Source organism: Megascapheus bottae, chromosome 21 (assembly GCF_031878675.1).
Source record: "Megascapheus bottae isolate mThoBot1 chromosome 21, mThoBot2.hap1, whole genome shotgun sequence".
Lineage (NCBI taxonomy): Eukaryota > Metazoa > Chordata > Mammalia > Rodentia > Geomyidae > Megascapheus > Megascapheus bottae.
The window spans coordinates 34219969-34241362 of record NC_143529.1 but is presented as its reverse complement, the minus strand read 5'-3'; the positions used below and the strand labels follow the sequence as shown (position 1 = coordinate 34241362).

Here is a 21394-nt window from a genome sequence, read left to right as displayed (position 1 = left end):
CCTAGACTTTGACCAGTGAATCTCCCGTCTCTTCTCTTGCTGTCTCCTAATATTATCACCTCGCTTGGAGTGCTCTACAGAGGAATCCAGTTTTACTTCTAATATCTCATGCATCTCAGGGATGGAGGAAAACTACCTCCTCCTTCCTTTCTCCATCACAGTTTTCAATCATTTTCTTTTCTTTGTTTTTCAAAAACCACAGATCCTTTGAGGTTCATGATACTAACTCCTTCCATACTTCATTGATACTGTTACTTCTAACTCTCTGCTCACAGTACTAATTTGCAGTTTTGACTCATAGTTCACTGCCTTTTCCTTCATTTCCACTCCTATAGCTGCTTGTGGGACCTGAAGTCTAACCTAGCATCGCTAACCTGTCACTCTAGCTACCTTCTCTTCCACACAATCCAGCTACTCTTTCCCATGTCCACCGCCTATATCCTGTCACCACCATTAACCATACTACTTCCAAATACAAAACACCAAGCTCATGCCCAGGGATAGGGTGGTAGCCTTGAGCTGCAGAACTCAGGGACAGCGCCCAGGCCCAGAGTAAGCCCCATAACCCACAAAAAAAAAAAAAAATACATGTCTCTCGTCTCTCTTTCTGATTAATCTCCTCTCCTTCTGTGGAAACTGCAATATTTCTCCAATTGCACTATGACCTCCAAGCCACAGCCCACAGAATCCAACCCTCCAATGAATTTCCTAGTCTTGTCTTCTCACTATACTTACTTCCTTGGCCACCCAGCTGCCATGGCCTGCCATCAAGTCTTCCCCTCAACCCTGAGCCTTGGGTCCCTCTCTTCTTATACTTAATCAGCAGAGCCCCCTACCTCAACTAATCCCAACTATCTGTCTTTTCCCTATCTGTACCCAGGGAGCTGAACTGTAGAACAACACAACTGGACTAATCTAAATTGGCAATCACAAATACATTTTATCTGTTTACAGAATGTTTGAAAAAGCTTGGAATTAAGGAATTCCACACACAAAAAATATGCATTTCTAGATTTTCTTGAAAAATCATTAGACCTTCCAACTATTGACTGCTATCTCCACTTGCAGCAATCACCTAACATTAACTATTCCTGTTCCTCTGCCAGTATTAAAAACAATTTTGAAGCTGGGTATGGTGGCTCACACCTGTAATCCTAGCTACTCAGGAGGCTGAGATCTGAGGATCAAGGTTCAAAGCCAGCCTGGGCACAAAAAGGACCTGAGATTCTTATCTTCAGTTAACATCTAGAAAACAGGAAGTGGGGCTTGGCTCCAGGGTAGGGAGGTAGCCTTGTGCTGAAATGCTCAGGGACAGTGCCCAGGCCAAGTTCAAGCCCCAAGACTCACCAAAAAAAATTTTTGAGGGGGCAGGAGTTTGTCCTAGTGGTAAAGTGCTTCCCTAGCATGTACAAAGACCAGGGTTCAATTCCTTGGTACTATATACACAGAAAAAAAGCTGGAAGTAGTGCTGTGGATCAACTGGTAGAGCTCTAACCTTGAGAAAGCCCAAGAACAGTGCTCATGCCATGAATTCAAGCCTCAGAACTGGCCCCCCCCCCAAAAAAAAAACCTTGGGGGGAGTACTTAAGTAAGTGTACAATGGGCCATACACCATTTTAAAATTCTTCCACGTATGTCACAAATCTAATACTCTGAAACAACTCTGAGGCAGATATGACTAGCCTCATTCTTACAGATGAAGAAACTAAAGCACTAAGAAAGTAAGTAAACTGCCCACCATAAACTGCCTACCATCAGACCACATGGAAGCTCAGGCAGTCTGATTTACTGAAGACTGCCTCTTGTCTGCTCTGTTCACCACTAGAAGCCTCTTCAGTTACTCATGCCTCCCCCAAATCAGTACCACAATCTGACCCTCCCCTAGTTTTGTTAATAATGTCCATGTCATCCACCCAGCTGTTCCACTCACTTAGGAGACATCCTAGAGTCCGTCCTTGGCCTCACTTCCCACATCTAACCCATGAGCTGATTGTATTGACTACTTCTCTCAACATTCATTGCCACCACCCAACTTCATAGCTCTGTATTTTCTTACAGTTTACTTTGATGGCTTGCTTATTTGATCTCCCAGCTTCCACTGTAATCTGTTCATTTAATAACAACTAGAGAGTATCGTTTGTTTTTTCATGTTTCTTTTTTGCAAGAATGGGGTTTGGACTCAGGCTCTGATGCTTGCCTGGCTTTCTTGCTCAGCTGGCACTCTACCCCACAAACAATGCCTCCAGATTGGCTTTGTGCAGGTTATTTTAGAAATGGAGTCTGACAGACTTCAAAGAGTGATCCTCAGGATCTCAACCTCTCAAGTAGCTAGGATTCTAGGCACACACCGTGTGCTCAACTAGAGAGACATTTTAAGGTATGAAGCAAACTGCATCCTTCCTGCTTATTATTTCAGTTACTTTCCATTGTTCTGTGGATTACAATCCAACTCTCCAATATATCTGAGAGACCCTAAATGATTTGGCAACTACCAAGTCATTTATTCCCATATCAGAATTTCTTGTCCACTTATGTTTCCGTAGGCTTCCTTTTAGAGCTTCAAAAACACCAAGCCTGGGCCAGGAGTGTGGCCTAGTAGCAGAGTGCTTGCCTAGCATGCACAGGCCCTAGGTTCGATTCCCTGGTACCACATACACAGAAAAAGCTGGAAATGGCGCTGTGGCTCAAGTGGAAGAGCGCTAGCCTGAAGAAAGTCCAAGGGCCCAGGCCATGAGTTCAAACTCCAGGACTGGGGAAAAAAAAAAAAAAAAAAAAAAAAAAAAAAAAAAAAAAAAACCACCAAGCCTTCTTCTGCTTGCCATTCTTCTAACAGTCAATCTCCCTACCTATATTCCTTTCCAAAGGCTTAAGGTGGCTGACTCATTCTTGCCCTTCAGATTTCAATTCAGAGATAACCTCAGAGCCCTTCCCAGGCTACATTGCATAATGTGCCTTCCCCTAATTATTACCTCTTCTTTCCTGTTTTCCTACTAGCAAGGATCAGTCTGTGATTTCTTTTGCATTCCTTTATTTTTGCCTACTTCCCAGCAATTTTCCTAATTTGTTCACTTGTATATGCTTAGCATTTACTAGGATATCAACCAAAATTTCCGCCCAGCAATGGCTGATGGGTGACTCATTGGCTCATGCCTGTAATCCTAACCACCACAAGGCTGAGATCTGAGGATCAAGATTCAAAGCCAGCCAGGGAACAAAGCACCTGATACTATTATCTCCAATTAACCTCCAGAAAACAGGAAGTGAGGCTGGGTGATAGCTTTGAGCCTAAGAGCTTAAGGACAACACGCAGGCCCAGGGGCAAGTTGGTATCCTTCAGCTGAAGAGCTTACAGACAGCACCCAGGCCAAGTTCAAGACCCATGACCCATGAGCCAACTAGTTAATGCCTACAAAAGTAAAGTTCTCGTAGATTAATATGTATCTATGACATACAAACCCTCAGCCTAATTTTAATTTTGTTCTAAAAATCTAAGTGCCAGTGATTATATAGAGAGATTTCCTTCTTGAATACTTGTTTGTTAAACACGTCATTTGAAATATGATGTAAAAATCAATGTTAATAAATTCTTTAAGAAAAAAAATTTATCTGATAAAATTCTCCAATTGCCTTTGGTAATAAGGCTATGAATGTCATTTCTCCCTTCTAAATGACATTCCACTATAATATCACTTCTATTCCTTATCTTTAATTCACACCTACACATTCTTCCAGCTGATTTTTCAGTTAACATAAGGGTACAAGTCCTAGATATTAGCTCATTCTTTTCTTTGTCTTCCTAGACTAAGATTTTTTCAAAGTTCCAATAACAAATTCATACCAATAGTCGACTGCAAAAGGAACTCTGACATCATGCTTAAGGAAGTTCTGGAGGCTCAGCCTGAAATTTTCTTTAGCTAAAGTATTACAGGGTTCTGAAACAGCCATTCTACCTTCTCTTACCTATGTCACTATGATCATCCACCCAAACCAAGCCCCTTCCAGACATGCCTATCATGCACTCATTTCTCCCAACACCTCCCTATAACTACCTCTCCATACTGCACCAAAGGAATGAAAACTTACTTAAACTTCAGAACTACATGTACATGATCATTTTTGCTGGTCTGTTTCAAATACAGAAAAGAGACCCTATTCATTACTGGTGCCCCCTTTCCTATATAGAAACAATGAAATGTTGAATTTCAGTTAATGAATAAAAACCTATAGTATACTATTCTCATTTTTTAACTCCCTAATACCTTTCATTAAAAGAATTTTAACCTCTCTGGATAAAGAGAAGAAAAAGTCATGATATACTTAAATATGATTATAAAATATTAACAAATGCTTTTAGTATATCTGACACACTTAATTTTCTACAACAGAGTTAAAGTATCCTTTCTTGTCTAGCTTTTTTTTTTTTTACCTAATAGGCTTACATAGAAAGTTTATATCTGAAAGCAGATGGATTCTGTTTCTCCGCCTATGAAAATCTTATTTACAGTGTTATATATTTCACATGGTGACCTCATATCTGGAATTCATTCCTCGCCCCATCTGCAAAGAACAACTGTTCTCATATGTGGGGGGCTCTGGCTGCAGAGGCTCATGATGTCACAGGCAAGGAGGAATCACTTACAAACTCCTGGGAATGCAAGCTGTTATATTGATATCTGATTTTTGGACAGTTTTGTCTTAATGTCAGCAAAAGTCACTTCAAAAGGAAAAAATTAAAAGGAAGCAAAAACAAATAATACTACAAAATACTGTTCTCACCCTATCTGTAAAGATATAATACTATAATCAATGTTCTAAGCTATTTCTCTTCCAAGTTATAACAACTAAGGTTCCTCTTATGCTTCAACTGACAATATCTTGATCTTTATGTTTAGCCAGTAAATAAATATTTATTCAGCATAAAGTCATTAAATTCTAACAAAGAGCCAAATATGAGGCTAATCTATGGAATAAAACACAACCCATCCATCAAGAAAATAAAGTCTATTTGGGGAAAATATAAAAGTCAAGAAATAATAATGGGGGGCCGGGAGTTTGGCCTAGTGGTAGAGTGCTTGCCTAGCATGCACGAAGACCCGGGTTCAATTCCTCGGTACCCCACATACATAGCAAAAAGCTGGAAGTGGTGCTGAGGCTCAAGTGGTAGAGTTCTAGCCTTGAGAAAAGTCCAAGGACAGTGCTCAAGCCCTGAGCCCAAGCCCAGGACTGGCAAAAAAAAAAAAAAGAAATAATAATGGGCGGGGGGAGAGGGTTGGCCTAGTGGTAGAGTGCTTGTCTAGTATACACAAAGACCAGGGTTTGATTCCTCAGTACCACATACATAAAAAGGCCAGAAGTGGTGCTGTGGTTCATGTAGTAGAGCTATAGCTTTGAGAAAGCCCAAAGACAGTGCTCAGGCCCTGAGTTCAAGCCAGGACTGGCCAAAAAAAAAAAAAAGTAATAGGAGCATAAACAAAACTGCTGGATTTGAAATATGATATAAAAATCAATGTTAATAAATGCTTTAATTAAAAAACAGCTGGTTTCAGGAAGATAATATCCAACTCTATTTGGGGAAGTAAGGGTGACAATTAAGCAGCAACTGGATAAAATAAACATGAACACATAAGATAGTGGGGAAAAATTCAAAGACAAAGTCACAAAGCAATCATATATCATAATTTTTAGAGAAAAAGTCTGGGTGCTCAGCATAAACAAAATATTCTTAGAGGAGAATGGCAAGAGACAGAGATGGGAGGGGTGCCCCAGGTCCTCATATGGGAAAAGGGAGGGCCAAGACACTTGTAGCTAAAATGGTAGCCAATATACAAGCTAAGCAATGAAGAGCCAATAAATGGATTCATGAACAATTGTCCAAATGTGGCTTCCACTAAAAAAAAACCCTGCCAAAGAAATCTAGGGGAAATTTAAACACAACAACAACAAGCCATTGGTGCTTAGAATCAGAAAGAACAAGGCTTTTGTTATCAGTGTTCTAGTCATATCCACCACAGGTAAATAAGGAAAAACAGAAGCAAAAATGATAGTATCTATTACTTGGAAGTCTTCAGCAAAAACAACTACAGAAGCTGATGCAAGTGAACATCTTTAAGTAATCCAGTAGCACATGTCATTTCCACAATCATCAAGAATTATAAAATAGACTTAATTAGAAGAATATATTATCCTGTTTCCTTCTCCTGGCTCATTACCTACTACCTGCCTCAGATTTCGTGCTCAAGAGACCTAAGCTTGCAGCCCAGTGGCTCACACCTGTAATCCTAGCTACTCAGGAGGCTGAAATCTGAGGATCAAGATTCAAAACCAGCCCAACACAAAAGGACCTGAGACTCTTATCTCCAATTAACCTCTAGAAAACAAAGAGGAGCTTGGCTCAAGGGTAGGATGGTAGCCTTGAGCTGAAGGGCTCAAGGACAGTGCCCAGGCTCACAGTTCAAGCCCCATGACCCACAAAAAAAAAAAGAGAGAGAGAGAGAGACCTAAGCTGCCTTATCCCACAGTGGTCCACAAGTTCGCATTTTCACTCATGCCACTGCCTCTCCATCATCCTTCCAACACATACATCACTCAACTAACAGCCTAAACCAATTGTCCATCGATACCAACAACAAGGTCACATGCTCGAAGAGGCCACAGTAGAACCTCAGTTCACAGTTTCTTCAACATTCTCCCATACACCATACTCTTCTCAAACTGGTTCACAGACTGCCTCCCCTCACTAGACTGCATTCTCAGCACAGAGATGATTTCATCTACAGTCACATCAACACCTCCTATAGCATGTTCCTAGCCATAGCCATTCCTAACTCCACAAATATTTGCTCAACTAAACCACTCAAGTAGCTCGTAAACGTATCTCTAAACCATAAAGTACTCAATTAACATTGCTTAGTGTTGTTTATTGTTTCCTTTCCAACCTTACCCATTTTTCTGTCATTCAGCATCCATCTGACTGAGCTGCAGTCAAACAGAACTGAACTATCCAATGTTTCCTGTATCCAAACCCCACTTCTCTGTCTCAGTAGCTCACTCTAGTCTCTCTGTTTGGAAAGCTCTCCCTTTTCCCTCCCCCACTCACTTTCCCTCTTCTCTTTCCTACTCCTCCCCTGCTTTGCTTTGCTTACTTATTTGCACCAATCCACAGCCTGGCTCAAGTAAAATCCCTCCCTTTAAAGAATCCCTAGAGAAAACTAACTGTAAATAAGGAATGTCTCCTTTACATCTCAGTACTTAGCACCTCTAAATGTACTGTAGGTCTAAGAAACAAGAAGACCTACACCAGATATGTCATCATCTCAAAGTACACAGCACAAAACAGGAGATAGTTTTGTTGCTTGTTTGATTGGGGAAGTTTTTTTAATAGTACTGAGATTTGAACTTAGGACTTTGTACTTACTAGGCAAATGCTATACAGCTTTAGCCATACTCCTAAGCCCCTTCTTCCTGGACTGGACCATAATCTTCCTAACTATGCTTCCCACATAGCTAGGATAGGCATGCACTACCATGCCCAGTTTGTTAACTCTTTACCCAAGCTGTCTTTAGAATCACCATCCTCCACTTCCTGAGTAGCTGGGCACAAACTACCATGCCTGGAATGAAACAGTTTAATGAACAATTAATTGATCATTATAGTTCCACACATTCAAGGAATAGCCTGCCTGTAGGTTTTTAAGCACCTGGATAAGCGTTCCTCTCTTCAGGCCTTCTGAAACATCCTCCTTGGACATGTAGGTTTCAAATATACTCTTTTTCTTCCCTCTCATGGACTTGTTCTTTGACTTTTTGTCACCTGGCGAAGCACCGACACCATGTGAGGATATACCTAGAAACATGAGGCAACAATCAGCCCTTTCCTCAAACATCTCTGAACCTATGGGGGGGGGCATTTATTTTCAGCTTTTAGTGATTAACTGGAGGTAGGAATCTCATGGATTTTCCTGGCCAGGCTAGCTTCAAATCACATTCCTCAAATCTCAGCCTCTTGAGTAGCTAGGATTATAACAGTGAGCCACTGGCACCCAATTGATTCCTGTACCTTTAATACTGGCGAAATTATGCCTTTGTTATCATTGTTATCATCATTACTAGCAAAGACCAATAAGAAAATGAGCCTATCTGGTGATTTCAAAAAGTATAAAAAGAAAGAATGGGCAGGTAAATGTAAATAAGATGGGACATGAGTTCTAAATAAGCCCCACAATATCCATGAAAAAACACTGAAGAATGGTTTTGGTATGCTTTGCTATTTTTTTTCCAGTCCTGGGCTTGAGCTCAGGGCCTGAGCACTGTCCTTAGACTTTCTCAAGGTCAGAGCTCTACCACTTGAGCCTCAGCACCACTTCTGGCTTTTTTCTATGTATATGGTACCAAGGAATCAAACCGGGTCTTTCTGCATGCTAGGTAAGCACTCTACCACTAGGCCAAACTCCCAGCCCCATGTTTTGCTATTTATATATATACTGTGTGTGTGTGTGTGTGTGTGTGTGTGTGTGTGTGTGTGTGTGTGTGTGTGAAAGAGAGAGAGGGGGGGGCGGGGGGGTTCTGGGGTTTAGATTCAGGACATGGGCACTCTCCCTAAGCTTTTGTGCTCAAAGCTAGTGGTCTACCACTTGACCCTCAACTCCATTTCCAGTTTTTGGTGGTTAAACAAAGAGAAAAATCTCATGGACTTTCCTTCTCAGCATGGCTTTAAACAGTGTTCCTCAAATCTGAGCCTCCTGAGTAGCTAGGATTACAGGCATGAGCCACCGTGCCTGGCTCAAATATTATTCAGAAATGAATTAGACAGCTGACAACCAAACAACAAAATAAGATAACAGACCATATTTAACTCTAAAATAAAAAGCACAGGAAAAATATTTAACAGCCCACCATAAGAAAGGATCTTGCTTTGTCCTAAATGCCCTCCACTCTACACCCATGCCATTTGTATCTGAGTTCTCCAATTGCCACTGCAGCTCCATTTTCCTTTTGCTACCTCTGGGGGTCCCTACGGGCCGGAGGTTCAGCCTGCAGTCAGGATGGCTCATTACTGGTCCCAAAGTTGTCTGTTCCTTGCAGATTCAGGGGAACATCCACTGCTCAGCTCAGAGTTCTTCCTTCCTTGAACAGCTCAGTTGTCACAAGCTGAAACCAAAGAGAGAGCAGTTAACCTGTAGCCTCCTTTGTCACCTCAGAAACTGAGTACTAAATGCACTTGGATGGTAAAGGCAACACCATGTACTCCTAAGTCCTGGTTTCAACATTCTTCATGGCAGTCAATCAAACACACCATCTGTACTGAGCTTCTCTTCAAGACCTTCATTTTCACAGGTACACTAGGCTTCTCCTCTGGGGCTCCAACTAAAAGCCTCCACACGTAGAGCAATCAAGTGGAAAATAAGAAACTATAAGATTCTGTGACGTTTGTAAAATACTCACAAATAAAAGGAAATGTGGTTTTGAAAGACAGTATCAAGACATAAAATCTAAAAGTTAGAATAGGTACTAAACAAGGACTCAAGATGTATCATTTACTAAGTTTAGCCTTGTATAAACCATACCTCTGTGAACTCAAATAAGTAAAATTTTTGTTGTGGTGGTGGCTGGTCATGGGGACTTGAACTCTGGACCTGGGCGCTGTCCTTAAGCTCTTCAGCAAAAGGCCAGTGCTCTACCACTTGAGCCACAATGCTATTTCTGGTTTTCTGGTGGTTAATTAAAGTCTCACAGACTTTCCTGTGGAGGCTGGCTTTGAACAATGATCCTTAGATCTCAGCCTCCTGAGTAGCTATGATTACAGGAGTGAGCCACCAGTGCCTGGCTGGTAAATTGTTCAGAACTCATCAACAAAACATAATTCACAACCTGATGCCCAAAACTCTTCAGAGTATCTCAGATGGTTCACAAGCTTTCAAAAACAAATGGTAGAAGTTTATTCCCATGCTCTTACCTATGGTCACCTCAAATTAGGTCTCTAATCAGACTGCTCTAATCAGAGCTGCTTCTGGGGAACACAGAGGAACAGTTGCTGGGGCCAGGGGCATTGAAGCCCCTGCAGCTGGGTTCTACCAAGATAACAAACATGTTACCAAAACATCTACTTTTTCTAATTTCTGCTGGCCACCAGCCAGGAATCAAGTTTATACCTATAAACTTTCAAAATCTTGGGGTGTAGCCTGCTTTCCCATAAAATGAATCGAGATGCCTTTCTGAACATTTCCTCCAAAATTCTCCCCCACATCCCTCATCAAATTTAAAGTTTCCTTTAAACTGAAATTAATACCAACTCAGGAGAAGAGAAGCAACAAGACAAAGATAACAGAACACTTAGTTATATACAAACTGGTTCAGAGATAAAGTTCAAATGCAATGAGGGAGAAAGAGAGATGGCCTGAGAGAAACTACAAGTGAAGGCACAAGACACCTAGAGGATTCCAGACAAGGTGAAATTAATTCAGAAAAGCACCTCGCTCATGAGTTTACTAAATATGCAAAGTACTGGGCATAATGAGGGCCAAAAAGCAATTAAGTTTTAAAAATAATATTGAGATAATAATTAATATATGCTTGGAAATAACACATCATGACTTTTTTAAGTATGGATAACTATACACAGAATAAGAAAGAAAAATATCTCTAGGTCAGGAGATCTGAGAGTACTTTAAGAGAGATCTTAAGGAAGAACTAGAGATGTGAGAAAAGTATCCTCTTGGCAAAAGGAAACAAAGAGATGCAAACAGAAAAATGAGTAGAGTCTTGCAACATTAATTCTACTTTTCATGAGTCCCACCTATACACAAAGCAGCAGTGATGAGGAAATTACAACATGCTGGAAGGTCTACAAAACAAGCCAGGTTTTTTCAAACACTATGGAGTTTCTAAAGCATGAATAAGTGGAAATGAAGAACAGTAAAAAGAGTCATGTCTCAGGAAAAGTCATCCCAGCACAGGGCTCAGAGTTGAACAGAACAGAATCTACGTAGAGCTGCACCTTAGGAGAGAACAAGAAGAGATGGACAAAGAGTAAGAGAGCCAGAACTAGAGTCATATCAGCAGACACTAAAAAGGGCAATGTGGTAGACCTAAAAATGAGCCAGAATGTAGTAACTAGATAGGTTTCCAGCTAAGCACCTGGGAGACAGGAATTTGTGTTAGAGAAGATGAGGAAATCTATTTAGAGAACTTCATGTGTCCATGCAGAGCAATACATCAAACATGTGGAAAGTGGACATAACTTACAGAAAGAAATCAGCCAGACCTTTACATGAAAATAGCAACGCAAAGTATTCAATAACAGTAAGACTGACAGAAAGGATCTACTAAAACAGAGAAGGGCCTAAGACAAGGGATAATTAAGCAACTTTCCACTCCCATTGCTTAATTATGTAAGCCCACTGGCCCTAGAAGTTCTAGGTACTTATATTCTCACAAAATCAATTAGGAACAAAGAATAAAAAATAGAAAATATATCAAAGAAGTCAGTAGCAATGGTATTGGGGCTTGAACTCAGGGCCTTGCATTTACCAAGCAGACATGCTACCACCTACCACTTCTCAGCACTAATAATATGGACTGGTCTTGTTAATTTTCTTTTTTTCTTTTTTCTTTTTTCTGCCATTGCTGGGGCTTGAACTCAGGACCTGGGCACTGTCCTTGGATACTTTTTGGCTCAAGGCTAGTGCTCTGCCACTTGAGCACAGCCCTGCTTCTGGCTTTTACTATGAATGTGGTACTGAGGAATTGAACCCAGGTCTTCATGCATACTAGGCAAGTACTCTACCACTGGGCTACACTCCCTTGGTTTTGTTAATTTTCTATAGGAATATGTCAATGTAACCTTAAGTTTCTTAGAGCGGGAAAGATGTCTCAAAAATGTTCTTAAGGAAGCAAGGTGCTTCCTGTAATAAGCTACTAAGAAAGCTGAGATCTAAGGATCCCTGTTGGAAGCTAGCCCTGACAGGAAAATCAGTGAGGCTCTTATCTCCAGTTAACCAACAAAAAAGCCATAAATGAAATTATGGCTCAAGTGGTAGAGTGCTAGAATTGAGCAAAGCAGCTTAGGGACAGGGTCCAAGAACTGAGTTGAAGCCCCAGGACTAGTCCACTTGAATATACACAAACCCTCCATGGGGGTTTTTGTTTGTTTTTACTTGCTTTTGAAGTGCTAGGTATCAAAACTCAGGTCCCAAGTTACCCCAGATTCCAGTGAATATTTTTTTTTTTACTTTTCTCCATCCTGTCCCCACCCATGATTTTTTTTAATACCTATGACAGTACTGTTCTTTCTGCAATAATGGAAATTTTGTGTTATCTAGTACATAACCATATCTTTGAAATAATTTTTAATGAGTGACTAATGTAACTGAAATACAACCAAATGTGAAACAACTGTATATAGTAAGATATTTGTTCGGGTTTAAAAATTCTAGATTATAAAATGGTTTCTACTGGGGCCAGGAGCATGCACGAAGCCCTAGGTTCAATTCTCCATTACCACATACTCAGAAAAAGCCAAAAGTAGAGCTGAGGCTCAAGTGGCAGAGCACTAGCCTTGAGCAAAAAATGTCTAAGAACAGTGCCAGGCCTGAGTTCAAGCCCCAGGACTGGCCAAAAAAAAAAAGTTTCTCTCCCCACTTTAAAGATGCCTAGCCTCCATTATTTTTGTTGCAAGACCAGCCCTTCATCTAACAGCTAATTATTCAAAAATATATTGTTCCCCCCTTCCTATTCTGGGCAGCTTTTTTAAATGTTTCCCTTTATCTTTGGTTTTCTGTTGACTTATCAGAGCCTGTAAGGTATAAATTCTTTTCATCCTGCTTTATGTTAGTAAGGTTTCTTGAAACTACTGCTTGATATTTTTATCCCTCTGAAAAGTTTTCATTCTTTCTCTTTTCAAATAATGCTTCTGTCTGTTCTCTTTCAACTCTGTCTGGGATTTAAACTTTTGATTTCCTGAATATCTCTATTTCTCCTTCAAAATCTTCAGTATTTTCTACCTCCTTTTTCTTGACTTGGCTACCTCACCAATTCTTCCTTCAGCTCTATCTAATCTTTTGTTAAACCAATATAGTAAGCTACTAACTTCATTTAGTAATGTAAGTCTAAGGTTTTCATTTCCTTTTACTGAAGTTATTTCTGCTGAAAATGCTAAATGTTGTCTATTATATCTTTAAACAAAGTAAATATATGTACATTAAAGCCTACCCCTGAAAACTCCAATGTCAGAAGCCTCTATGGATATAATAACCTCTGTCACAGCTACTTGATTGTTCCATCTAACTTTTATTATGATTTGGATACACCTGCAAAATTTTTGTAGCAAGAATTTGAGACCTAGTATATAGGAGTCTATCTACATCCCATTTACACATGCTTCTTAGGAAAAAGCCTTTACAGGCCCCTTGCCCAAAAAGGAGTGATTCACAGAACCACACATACCTAACATTAGCAGGGTCTGAATTTCATGGCTAGCCTTCTGGCCCTAAAGGCTATTTGAGAGAACACCATTTAGAGACAGTTTGGGGGGGAAATTTGTTCAGAAAAGTAGAGAAGTTGCCAAAATCCAAAGGAGTTACCTGTTCTATCTTTCCAAAAATAAAGCCAGCCGGACACAGTGGCTCATGCCTGTAATCCTAGCTACTAAGGAGACTGAGATCTGAGGATCAAGGTTCAAAGCCAGCCTAGGCAAAAAGGAACTGAGACTCTTAGCTCCAATTAACCTCTAGAAAACAGGAAGTGAGGCTGTGGCTCAAGGGTAGGTTGGCAGCCTTGAGCTAAGAGCTCAGGGACAGGGCCTAGGCTGACTCCAAGACCCAGGACCTACAAAAAAAAAAATTAAAGCCAAGAGGTTATGATGAACATGTTTATGTATATGACTACCTAATACCCTGATAGGAACCTCTAAAAAGGACTCATAGTTTTGGTCAAAGCTTTCTATTTAAGAGGAGACAAAAACATCTATTTCCATTGGCTCCAAACATTTTATTAGCCCATATTCACAGTTATTTAAAAGAGGATCCTTGCCAAGCACTGATGGCTCACACCTGCAAACCTAGCTACTCAGGAAGCTGAGATCTGAAGATCATGATTCAAAGCCAGATCGGACAGAAAAGTCCCTGTGACACTTTTTCTCCAACCACACACACACACACACACACACACACACACACACACACACACACACACCACAGAAGTGGAACTGTGGTTCAACGTAGTATAGTTCTAGCCTTGAATAAAAGAGCTCAAGGACAGTGCCCAGACCTAAGTTCAAGCCCCACAAACAACAACAACAAGAACAACAACAAGAGGATCTGCTGTAAAATGTGTTTCCTTGGATACCTTCTAATTTTTTATTCCTTTTGTATTCTATTTTAAAATAGAGTTTTGAAAAACAAACTTTTGAATTAGGTACTTCAGCTATAATGCTTTGTCTCCTTCTTGTATCCTAGTTTATCTCCACGCAGGAAATCTACAAACCAGATTGGCTGACACCTTAGTTTCTTCAAGATTAAGGCATATTCAAGCATAAGCAGGGAATTGCTAACAAGTACTTAGAAATTGCTTTTGCTAAAAAAACACTGACTTCTAACTTGGGCCCATGAATTAACTAAGTGCAGGAGAAAAGTCTAGCATCTCAGCCTCTCTTCTGTATCTGTCTCCTTCACTATCCAGGAATGATACAATAACAATTTTATAACCAATTCCTTTATACAAACCTCTCTCTCCCCAGCAAAAAAGAACAGCTGAGGGTCGGGAGTTTAGCCTAGTAGTAGAGTGCTTACCTAGCATGCACGAGGACCCAGATTCAATTCCTCAGTACCAGAAATGGTGTTGTGGCTCAAGTGGTAGAGGTCTAGCCTTGAGAAAGCCCAGGGACAGTGCCCAGGCCCTGAGTTCAAGGCCCAGGACTGGAAAAAAAATAATAAAAACTACCTGCTTCTGGGAACTCAAGAAACTAATCCCCCACAAACCTAACAAACCAATCACTAAATGGGCAAGGGAACTAAAGTGAGACTTATCAGAGGAAGAGGTTAAAATGGCAAAAGAACATGAGAAAATGCTCATCATCCATGGTCATAAAGGAAATGCAAATAAAATCAACCCTAAGATACCACCTTACCCCAACTGGAATAGCCAATATTCCAACGACAAATGCTGGTGGAGTTGTGAAGAAAAAGGAATGCTACTGCACTGCTGGTGGGATTGTAAGCAAGTTCAGCCACTCTGGAAAGCAGTGTGGAGGTTTCTTAAAGAACTGAAAATACGGGGAGGGGGTGGTGGGTGGGGGGAGGGTAATGGGTACTAAGACATGTGAAAGGGTATCAATGTATGTGAATTAATGTACCTTCTATCTGGCAAATATCATGTAACCCTTTTATTAATTACAATAAAAATATATATAAAAAAAGAACTGAAAATAGACCTTCCCTGTGATCCTGCCATACCACTCCTGGACATCTATCCTAAACATCATAACCCAGGATATGATAAGGACACCTGCTCAGCTATGTTCATCTCTGCACTATTCACAATAGCCAAGTGATAGAAACAACCCAGATGCCCTACTGCAGATGAACAGATACACACACACACACACACACACACACACACACACATCCACCACAAATGGAGTTCTACATAGCCATCACACAAGATAAAATAATGGCATTCGCAGGGAAGTAGACAAATCTAGAGCGAATCATATTGAGTGAGACAAGTCAAGACCAAAGGAACAAAAGGCACGTGGTATCCTTAATATGTGGCTATTAGATGCAAACAGTACAAGAGCGAGGACTCAATATTTGCATACCCAGTGCTATGGACATGGTATTGGAAATATAAACACAACTACATAGACATAAAAATTTATGACTCTATATAGACATGTTTTATTATATAGATTAATATGTATCTATGACATACAAACCTTCAGCCTAATTTTAATTATGTTCTAAAATCTAAGTGCCAGTGATTGTATATAGATTCCCTTCTTGAATACTTGTTTGTTAAACACATCATTTGAAATCAATAAATTCTTTAGTAAAAAATAAATAAATGTAGATTAATTATAAAAACAGCTGAGCTCCCACAGGAAAGCCTACCTGCAGGGCAACCATGATTCTCATTGTAACAAGGCCCCATCGACCAATCCTGAGACAATGAGAAACAAGACTACCATGGACCACTACCTATGACCACTGGAGCACATCTATGATTGGAACTGCTTAATAACTATGTATATCTCTTTCCTCAATCCCTAGTTCTTCTTCTGTTTATGTCCAAATCAAATGATTGCATAGGAAAGGTGGGTTGAAATGCATACCTTTCCTCTTTGCCACATTAACTAAATTTCTTTCTCTAACCTTCATACAATAAAAAGCACTGCTCAGCTTTCAACTGTTCCCTCCAAATATGAACAAATAGCTACTGGGGAAAACAGATCCAAATACTAGTCTTAGTTCCCTAAGCTTGTGTTTTCTCTTAATTATTTCTCTCTTACCATCTCTCAAATATGTCCAAATAGATTTAGGAAGTAAAAGGACTGACTTCTCTAGTTTTTGTCTATAGGAAGTTCTTTTCCAACTATTTCCTGCACCATACCTGAAAGTAGAAATTAATCTCATGCTTAACTCTCAGGGCCTCAAGTTCTTACTGAGCTTTATTCCCTCACTGCTAACATTCTACCACTTGTGCCATACCTCCAATCTAACTGTTTTGCTAATTAACTGGGGATGGAGTCTCACAGACTTTTCTGCCTGGGCTGGCTTCAAACCATCATGATCTTTAGATGTCAGCCTCCAGATGTCAGCTAGGATTGTAAGCATGAATCATCACTACCCAGTTATCCTATTTTTACCTATCTACTCTAGAACTTTACCACACCAACTGTTCTCTCCATAAAGGCATTCAACTAAACTAAGGGCCTGCCTGCAACCCTTACCCCCACTTCAAGTCACCAATTGTTATCCTCTTTCTTCTACCCAAACAAAGTTTTGCTTTGTTTTTTTGTGGGTCATAGGGCTTGAACTCAGCCTGAATACCATTCCTGATCATTTCAGTTCAAAGCTACCACCCTACCCTTGAGCCAATCCCCACTTCCCATTTTCTAGACGTTAATTAGAAATAAGAGTCTCAGTTCCTTTTGTGCCCAGGATGGCTTTGAACCTTGATCCTCAGATCTCAGCCTCCTGAGTAGCTAGGATTATAGGCATGAGCCACAGTGCCTGGTTCTGACAAAGTTTTAAAATGTGGTAAGACTCACAAAACTCTATTTGCCCGCCACATTATTCTTTACTCCCTACCTTGGAACATGGCTTTTATGCTCATCTCTACAATGAAACAAAGCTTTCAGTACTATTAGGAAGGAAAATCCTCATTCCTTAAATACTGGCATACTCGGTATAAATGCGATATACTGGTATACATTTGTTTGTTGCATTCTTTTATATGTGTACAGGATGCCCTTGACCTCTAGTACACCTGTCTCCTGGTTCTTCTGTCTCTCTGCAATTGTTAGATTTCCTGTTGACTTCTTAAGTTTCTACCACTTAGAAGGCTCATTTCACTTTTCTGTTTAAGAGTTAAATGTACATCTCTAGCCCTGCTCTCCAAAGTTCTTTTAACTTTCCAACTTCCTGCTGAGTAATGTTGGCAAGCACTTTGAATGCAACATGTTTCTAATTCAACTTATTATTCTCTTCAAACTGAATTTTCCACCTACGTAAAGCATCCAGATGACATCATTATCATCACTGGGCAGCAAACAGTAGTCATCTCATCTCTTTCCCTCCTTTAATATCTTATTTCTAAACTCTATTAGACTTTCATAATGTTCCTAAATAGATTCTTTCCTTTCCATCTTGACTAGCACTGTCTAAATTCAGATTGCTGCAACAGTGCAGCATAAAGATGACTAGCAAGTATGAAGCTGAAATTCAAGCAGACAGTTTCCAGTGGCAATTCAGTGGAGGTAAAACTGAAGATAGAATTTGACTAATTCCTGTGCACAGATTTAAAGAGCTGAAAGAACAAAAGAAAAAACTATCAATCCTGAATTCTATATCCAGTAAAAATATCCTTCAAGAATAATGGAGAGGCCAGGTCCCAGTACTCATGCCTATGATCCTAACTACTCAGGAGCCTGAGATCTGAGGAAGACTATTCAAAGATAGCCAGGAAGGAAAATTCATGCGACTGTTTAATTAACTACCAAAAAGCCATTAGTAAAGCTGTGCTCAAGTGGTGGAATATTACCCTTGAGCTCAGGGCTAGTGTCCGGGCACTGAGTTCAAGCTCCAGGACATATAGAAAAAAAAGTAAAATTAAAAAAAAAAAAAAAGAAGCGTGGGTGCCAGGCACAGTGGCACATACCTGCAATCCTAGCTACTCAGGAGGCTGAGATCTGAGGATCAAGGTTCAAAGCCAGCTTGGGCACTAAAGTCTGTGAGACTCTTATCTCCAATTAACCACTAGAAAATGGGAAGTGGCACTGTGGCTCAAGGGGTAGGATGGTAGCCTTGAGCTGAAAAGCTCAGGGACAATGCCCAAGCCCAGGGGTAGGCCGGTAGCCTTCAGCTGAAGAGCTAAGAGACAGAGCCCAGGCCCCCACCCAAAAAAAAAAAAAAAAAAAAGAAGGAGGAGAAGGGAGAAGGAGAAGGAGGAGGAGGAGGAGAGGAGGAAGGAGAAGGAGGAATGCATGGAAGTGGTGCTGTGGCTCAAGTGGTAGAGCGCTAGTCCTGAGCTGAAGAGCTCAGGGACAGTACCCAGGCCCAGAATTCAAGCCCCACAACCAAAAAAAAAAAGAAAAAGAAAAATTAAGACAGACAATAAAATCAACAAATATGAAGAAGAAGAAGAAGAAGAAGAAGAAGAAGAAGAAGAAGAAGAAGAAGAAGAAGAGGAGGAGGAGGAGGAGGAGGAGGAGGAGGAGGAGGAGGAGGAGGAGGAGGAGGAGGAGGAGGAGGAGGAAAAGGAGGAAAAGGAGGAGAAGGAGAAGGATTTTTCAGATAAAGGAAAAAATCCATCACCAGCAGAAAAGACCACAAGAAATACTAGAACAGTTCTTCAAGGGTTAGATATGGTGGTTCACACCTACAATCCCAACTACTTGGTAGGCAAAGATCAGAAGGATCACAGTTTGAGGCCAGTCCAGGTAAAAAGTTAGTAAGACTTCATCTCATTTATTGAAACTTTATCTCAACAAATCAACTGAAGCAATGGTCTACACCTGTAATACAAGCTATGTGGGAGGTATAGGTAGGAGGATCATGGTTTAGAGTGCTCCTATAAGGAAAAAAATTACTATCTGAACAATAGAAACAAGAGAGATGTGTACATGGGTCAAGTGGTAGAGCACTTACCTAGAAACTGCAAAGCTCTAAGTTTAAAACCCAGTACTGCCACCTGCCACCCAAAAGGAGTTCTTCAAATTAAGTGAAAAGGATAAATCTTCAGAAGTGAATGCTAAGCACTGAAAATAAAATATAAAATCTACACCAACTATAATAGGAAAATTAAATAATTTTCTAATGTAGAATTCTATATACAAGTATAAGAGTAACATAAAGACATTTTCATTAGAGTGAGCCTCAAAATAAAATTCCATGTGTTATTACAAAACTAATAATGGATGTATTCCACCGAGATAATACAGTAAACTAAGAAAAAGGGTAATATGGGATATGAGTAAGATATCTAGTACAAAAGAAGCACAAGACATTTTCCAAGAAGAGGCTGCACCATAATCATTGTGTGTCAGGCATGAGGGCAACTTCCAGATTGGAAGACAGCAATTTAGATTAGAACACTGCCAAGAAAGAGAGATTGTTATCACTATGATCCCTGCTACCCAAGTATTTATTGTCTTTCTAAATCCAAGACAGAACACCTGGGTCATCCTGGCTTGCTTCTTGTTCCCAGATTAACTTGACCATAACGTGATGACGTCCCTACCCACCCCTCCAATAACTTGACTCAGCAGAGGCCTTTCAGTTCACCACAGAGTTCTACTTTGATCAGTTCATGAGTTTACGAGTTAATTGCAAGACAAAGTATGTATATTATGATACCTTTATGGAGCAGAGAAAAAAGTAAGAATTAGCCGCCAGTGGCTTATGCCTATCATCCTAGCTACTCAGGAAGATGAGATCTGACAATTTAAGCTCAAAGTTAGTCCCTGTGAGACTCTTACCTTCCACTAACCACTCAAAAACCAGAAGTGGAGCTGTAGCTCAAGTGGTAGAGTGCTAGCCTAGAACACAAAGAAGCTCAGAACAGTACCCAGGTCCTGAGTTCAAAACCCACAACCAACAAACAAAACAAACAACAAATGGTAAGAGGAATACACACTTTGTTCAAAAAGATACATATTACACTAAGTTAGAAACTAGTAAATCTGATTAGTTACAAGAAACAATGAAAAGGAAGCATGAAAGAACTAGATTAAACAGATATAGAGTAAAAATCAATGCCATTTTTAATTCTGACATTTGGAACCACATTCACATTTCCAAAACAGCAACATAAAAGGAGGATATGGCCTACAATGTAAGGCAAATATGAACAAATACTCTTTAACATGAAAAAAATACCAAAATATGAAGTAAATGAACACACAAATAAAAATTTAAATATCCCATATTCAGAGACTAGAAGAATCAATATATTATCATGTGATAACTCCCAAATGTACAGTTTCAATACAAACACAGACCAATGAAATAGAGAAAAGAGTAAGGTACAAACACACTTACGTTTGATTAACTGTCATTCAAGAAAGATGCCAAGAAACACAATAGGAAAAAGATAGTCTCTTAAATAATACTAGAAAAAATATTTATAATTCTTTATTTTTATGCTGGTCCTGGGGCTTGAATTCAGTGCCAGGGCACTGTGCAGGAGCTTTTTTGCTCAAGGTTACTGCTCTACCACTTAAGCCACAGCTCTGTTATTTCCAGCTTTTCTTTATTGGAGATAGAATTCTCACTGACTTTCCTGCCTGAGCTGGCTACCAATTGCAATCCCTAAATCCCAGTCTCCTGAATAGCTAGGATTACAGGCATGAGCCACTGGTGCCCAGCTAGGCAGTCATCTCACACCTATACAAAAAAAAAAAAAAAATCAAGTCAAAATGCATTGTAAACCTAAATGTAAAACTTAAAACTGTATAATATTATAAAGGGAGAAATGGGACAAACTATGGCATTGGTCTATTCAAATCAAAGATAATACAATTCAATGGTCTATACAATTTATAGACAGAAATACAAATGTGTCTGTTTGTATCCACCCAAATGTATACAAGTATATACTCTATCTGCTATCCTAGCACTAATGAACATACCTAGTGTCCACATCTCAGTTTTCAACTACTACCTACCACAATAAGGAACCA

At 39.9% G+C, this 21394-nt stretch overlaps 1 protein-coding gene across 2 annotated transcripts in view; it reads right to left on the bottom strand.

Annotated features, from left to right (window-relative positions):
• Dis3l2 (DIS3 like 3'-5' exoribonuclease 2) overlaps positions 1–21394 on the bottom strand; it is a 297816-nt gene that overhangs the window by 262612 nt on the left and 13810 nt on the right. For both annotated transcript variants that reach the window (XR_016539161.1, XM_090355040.1), the window contains exons 2-3: positions 8999–9147; positions 7698–7843 (exon numbers count right to left, since the gene is read on the bottom strand). Coding sequence is in view for 1 of the 2 variants with exons in the window: in XM_090355040.1 (XP_090211166.1) it covers positions 7698–7843; positions 8999–9050 (198 nt within the window). In the remaining variant the exon portion in view is untranslated. The remainder of the gene's footprint in view (positions 1–7697; positions 7844–8998; positions 9148–21394) is intronic.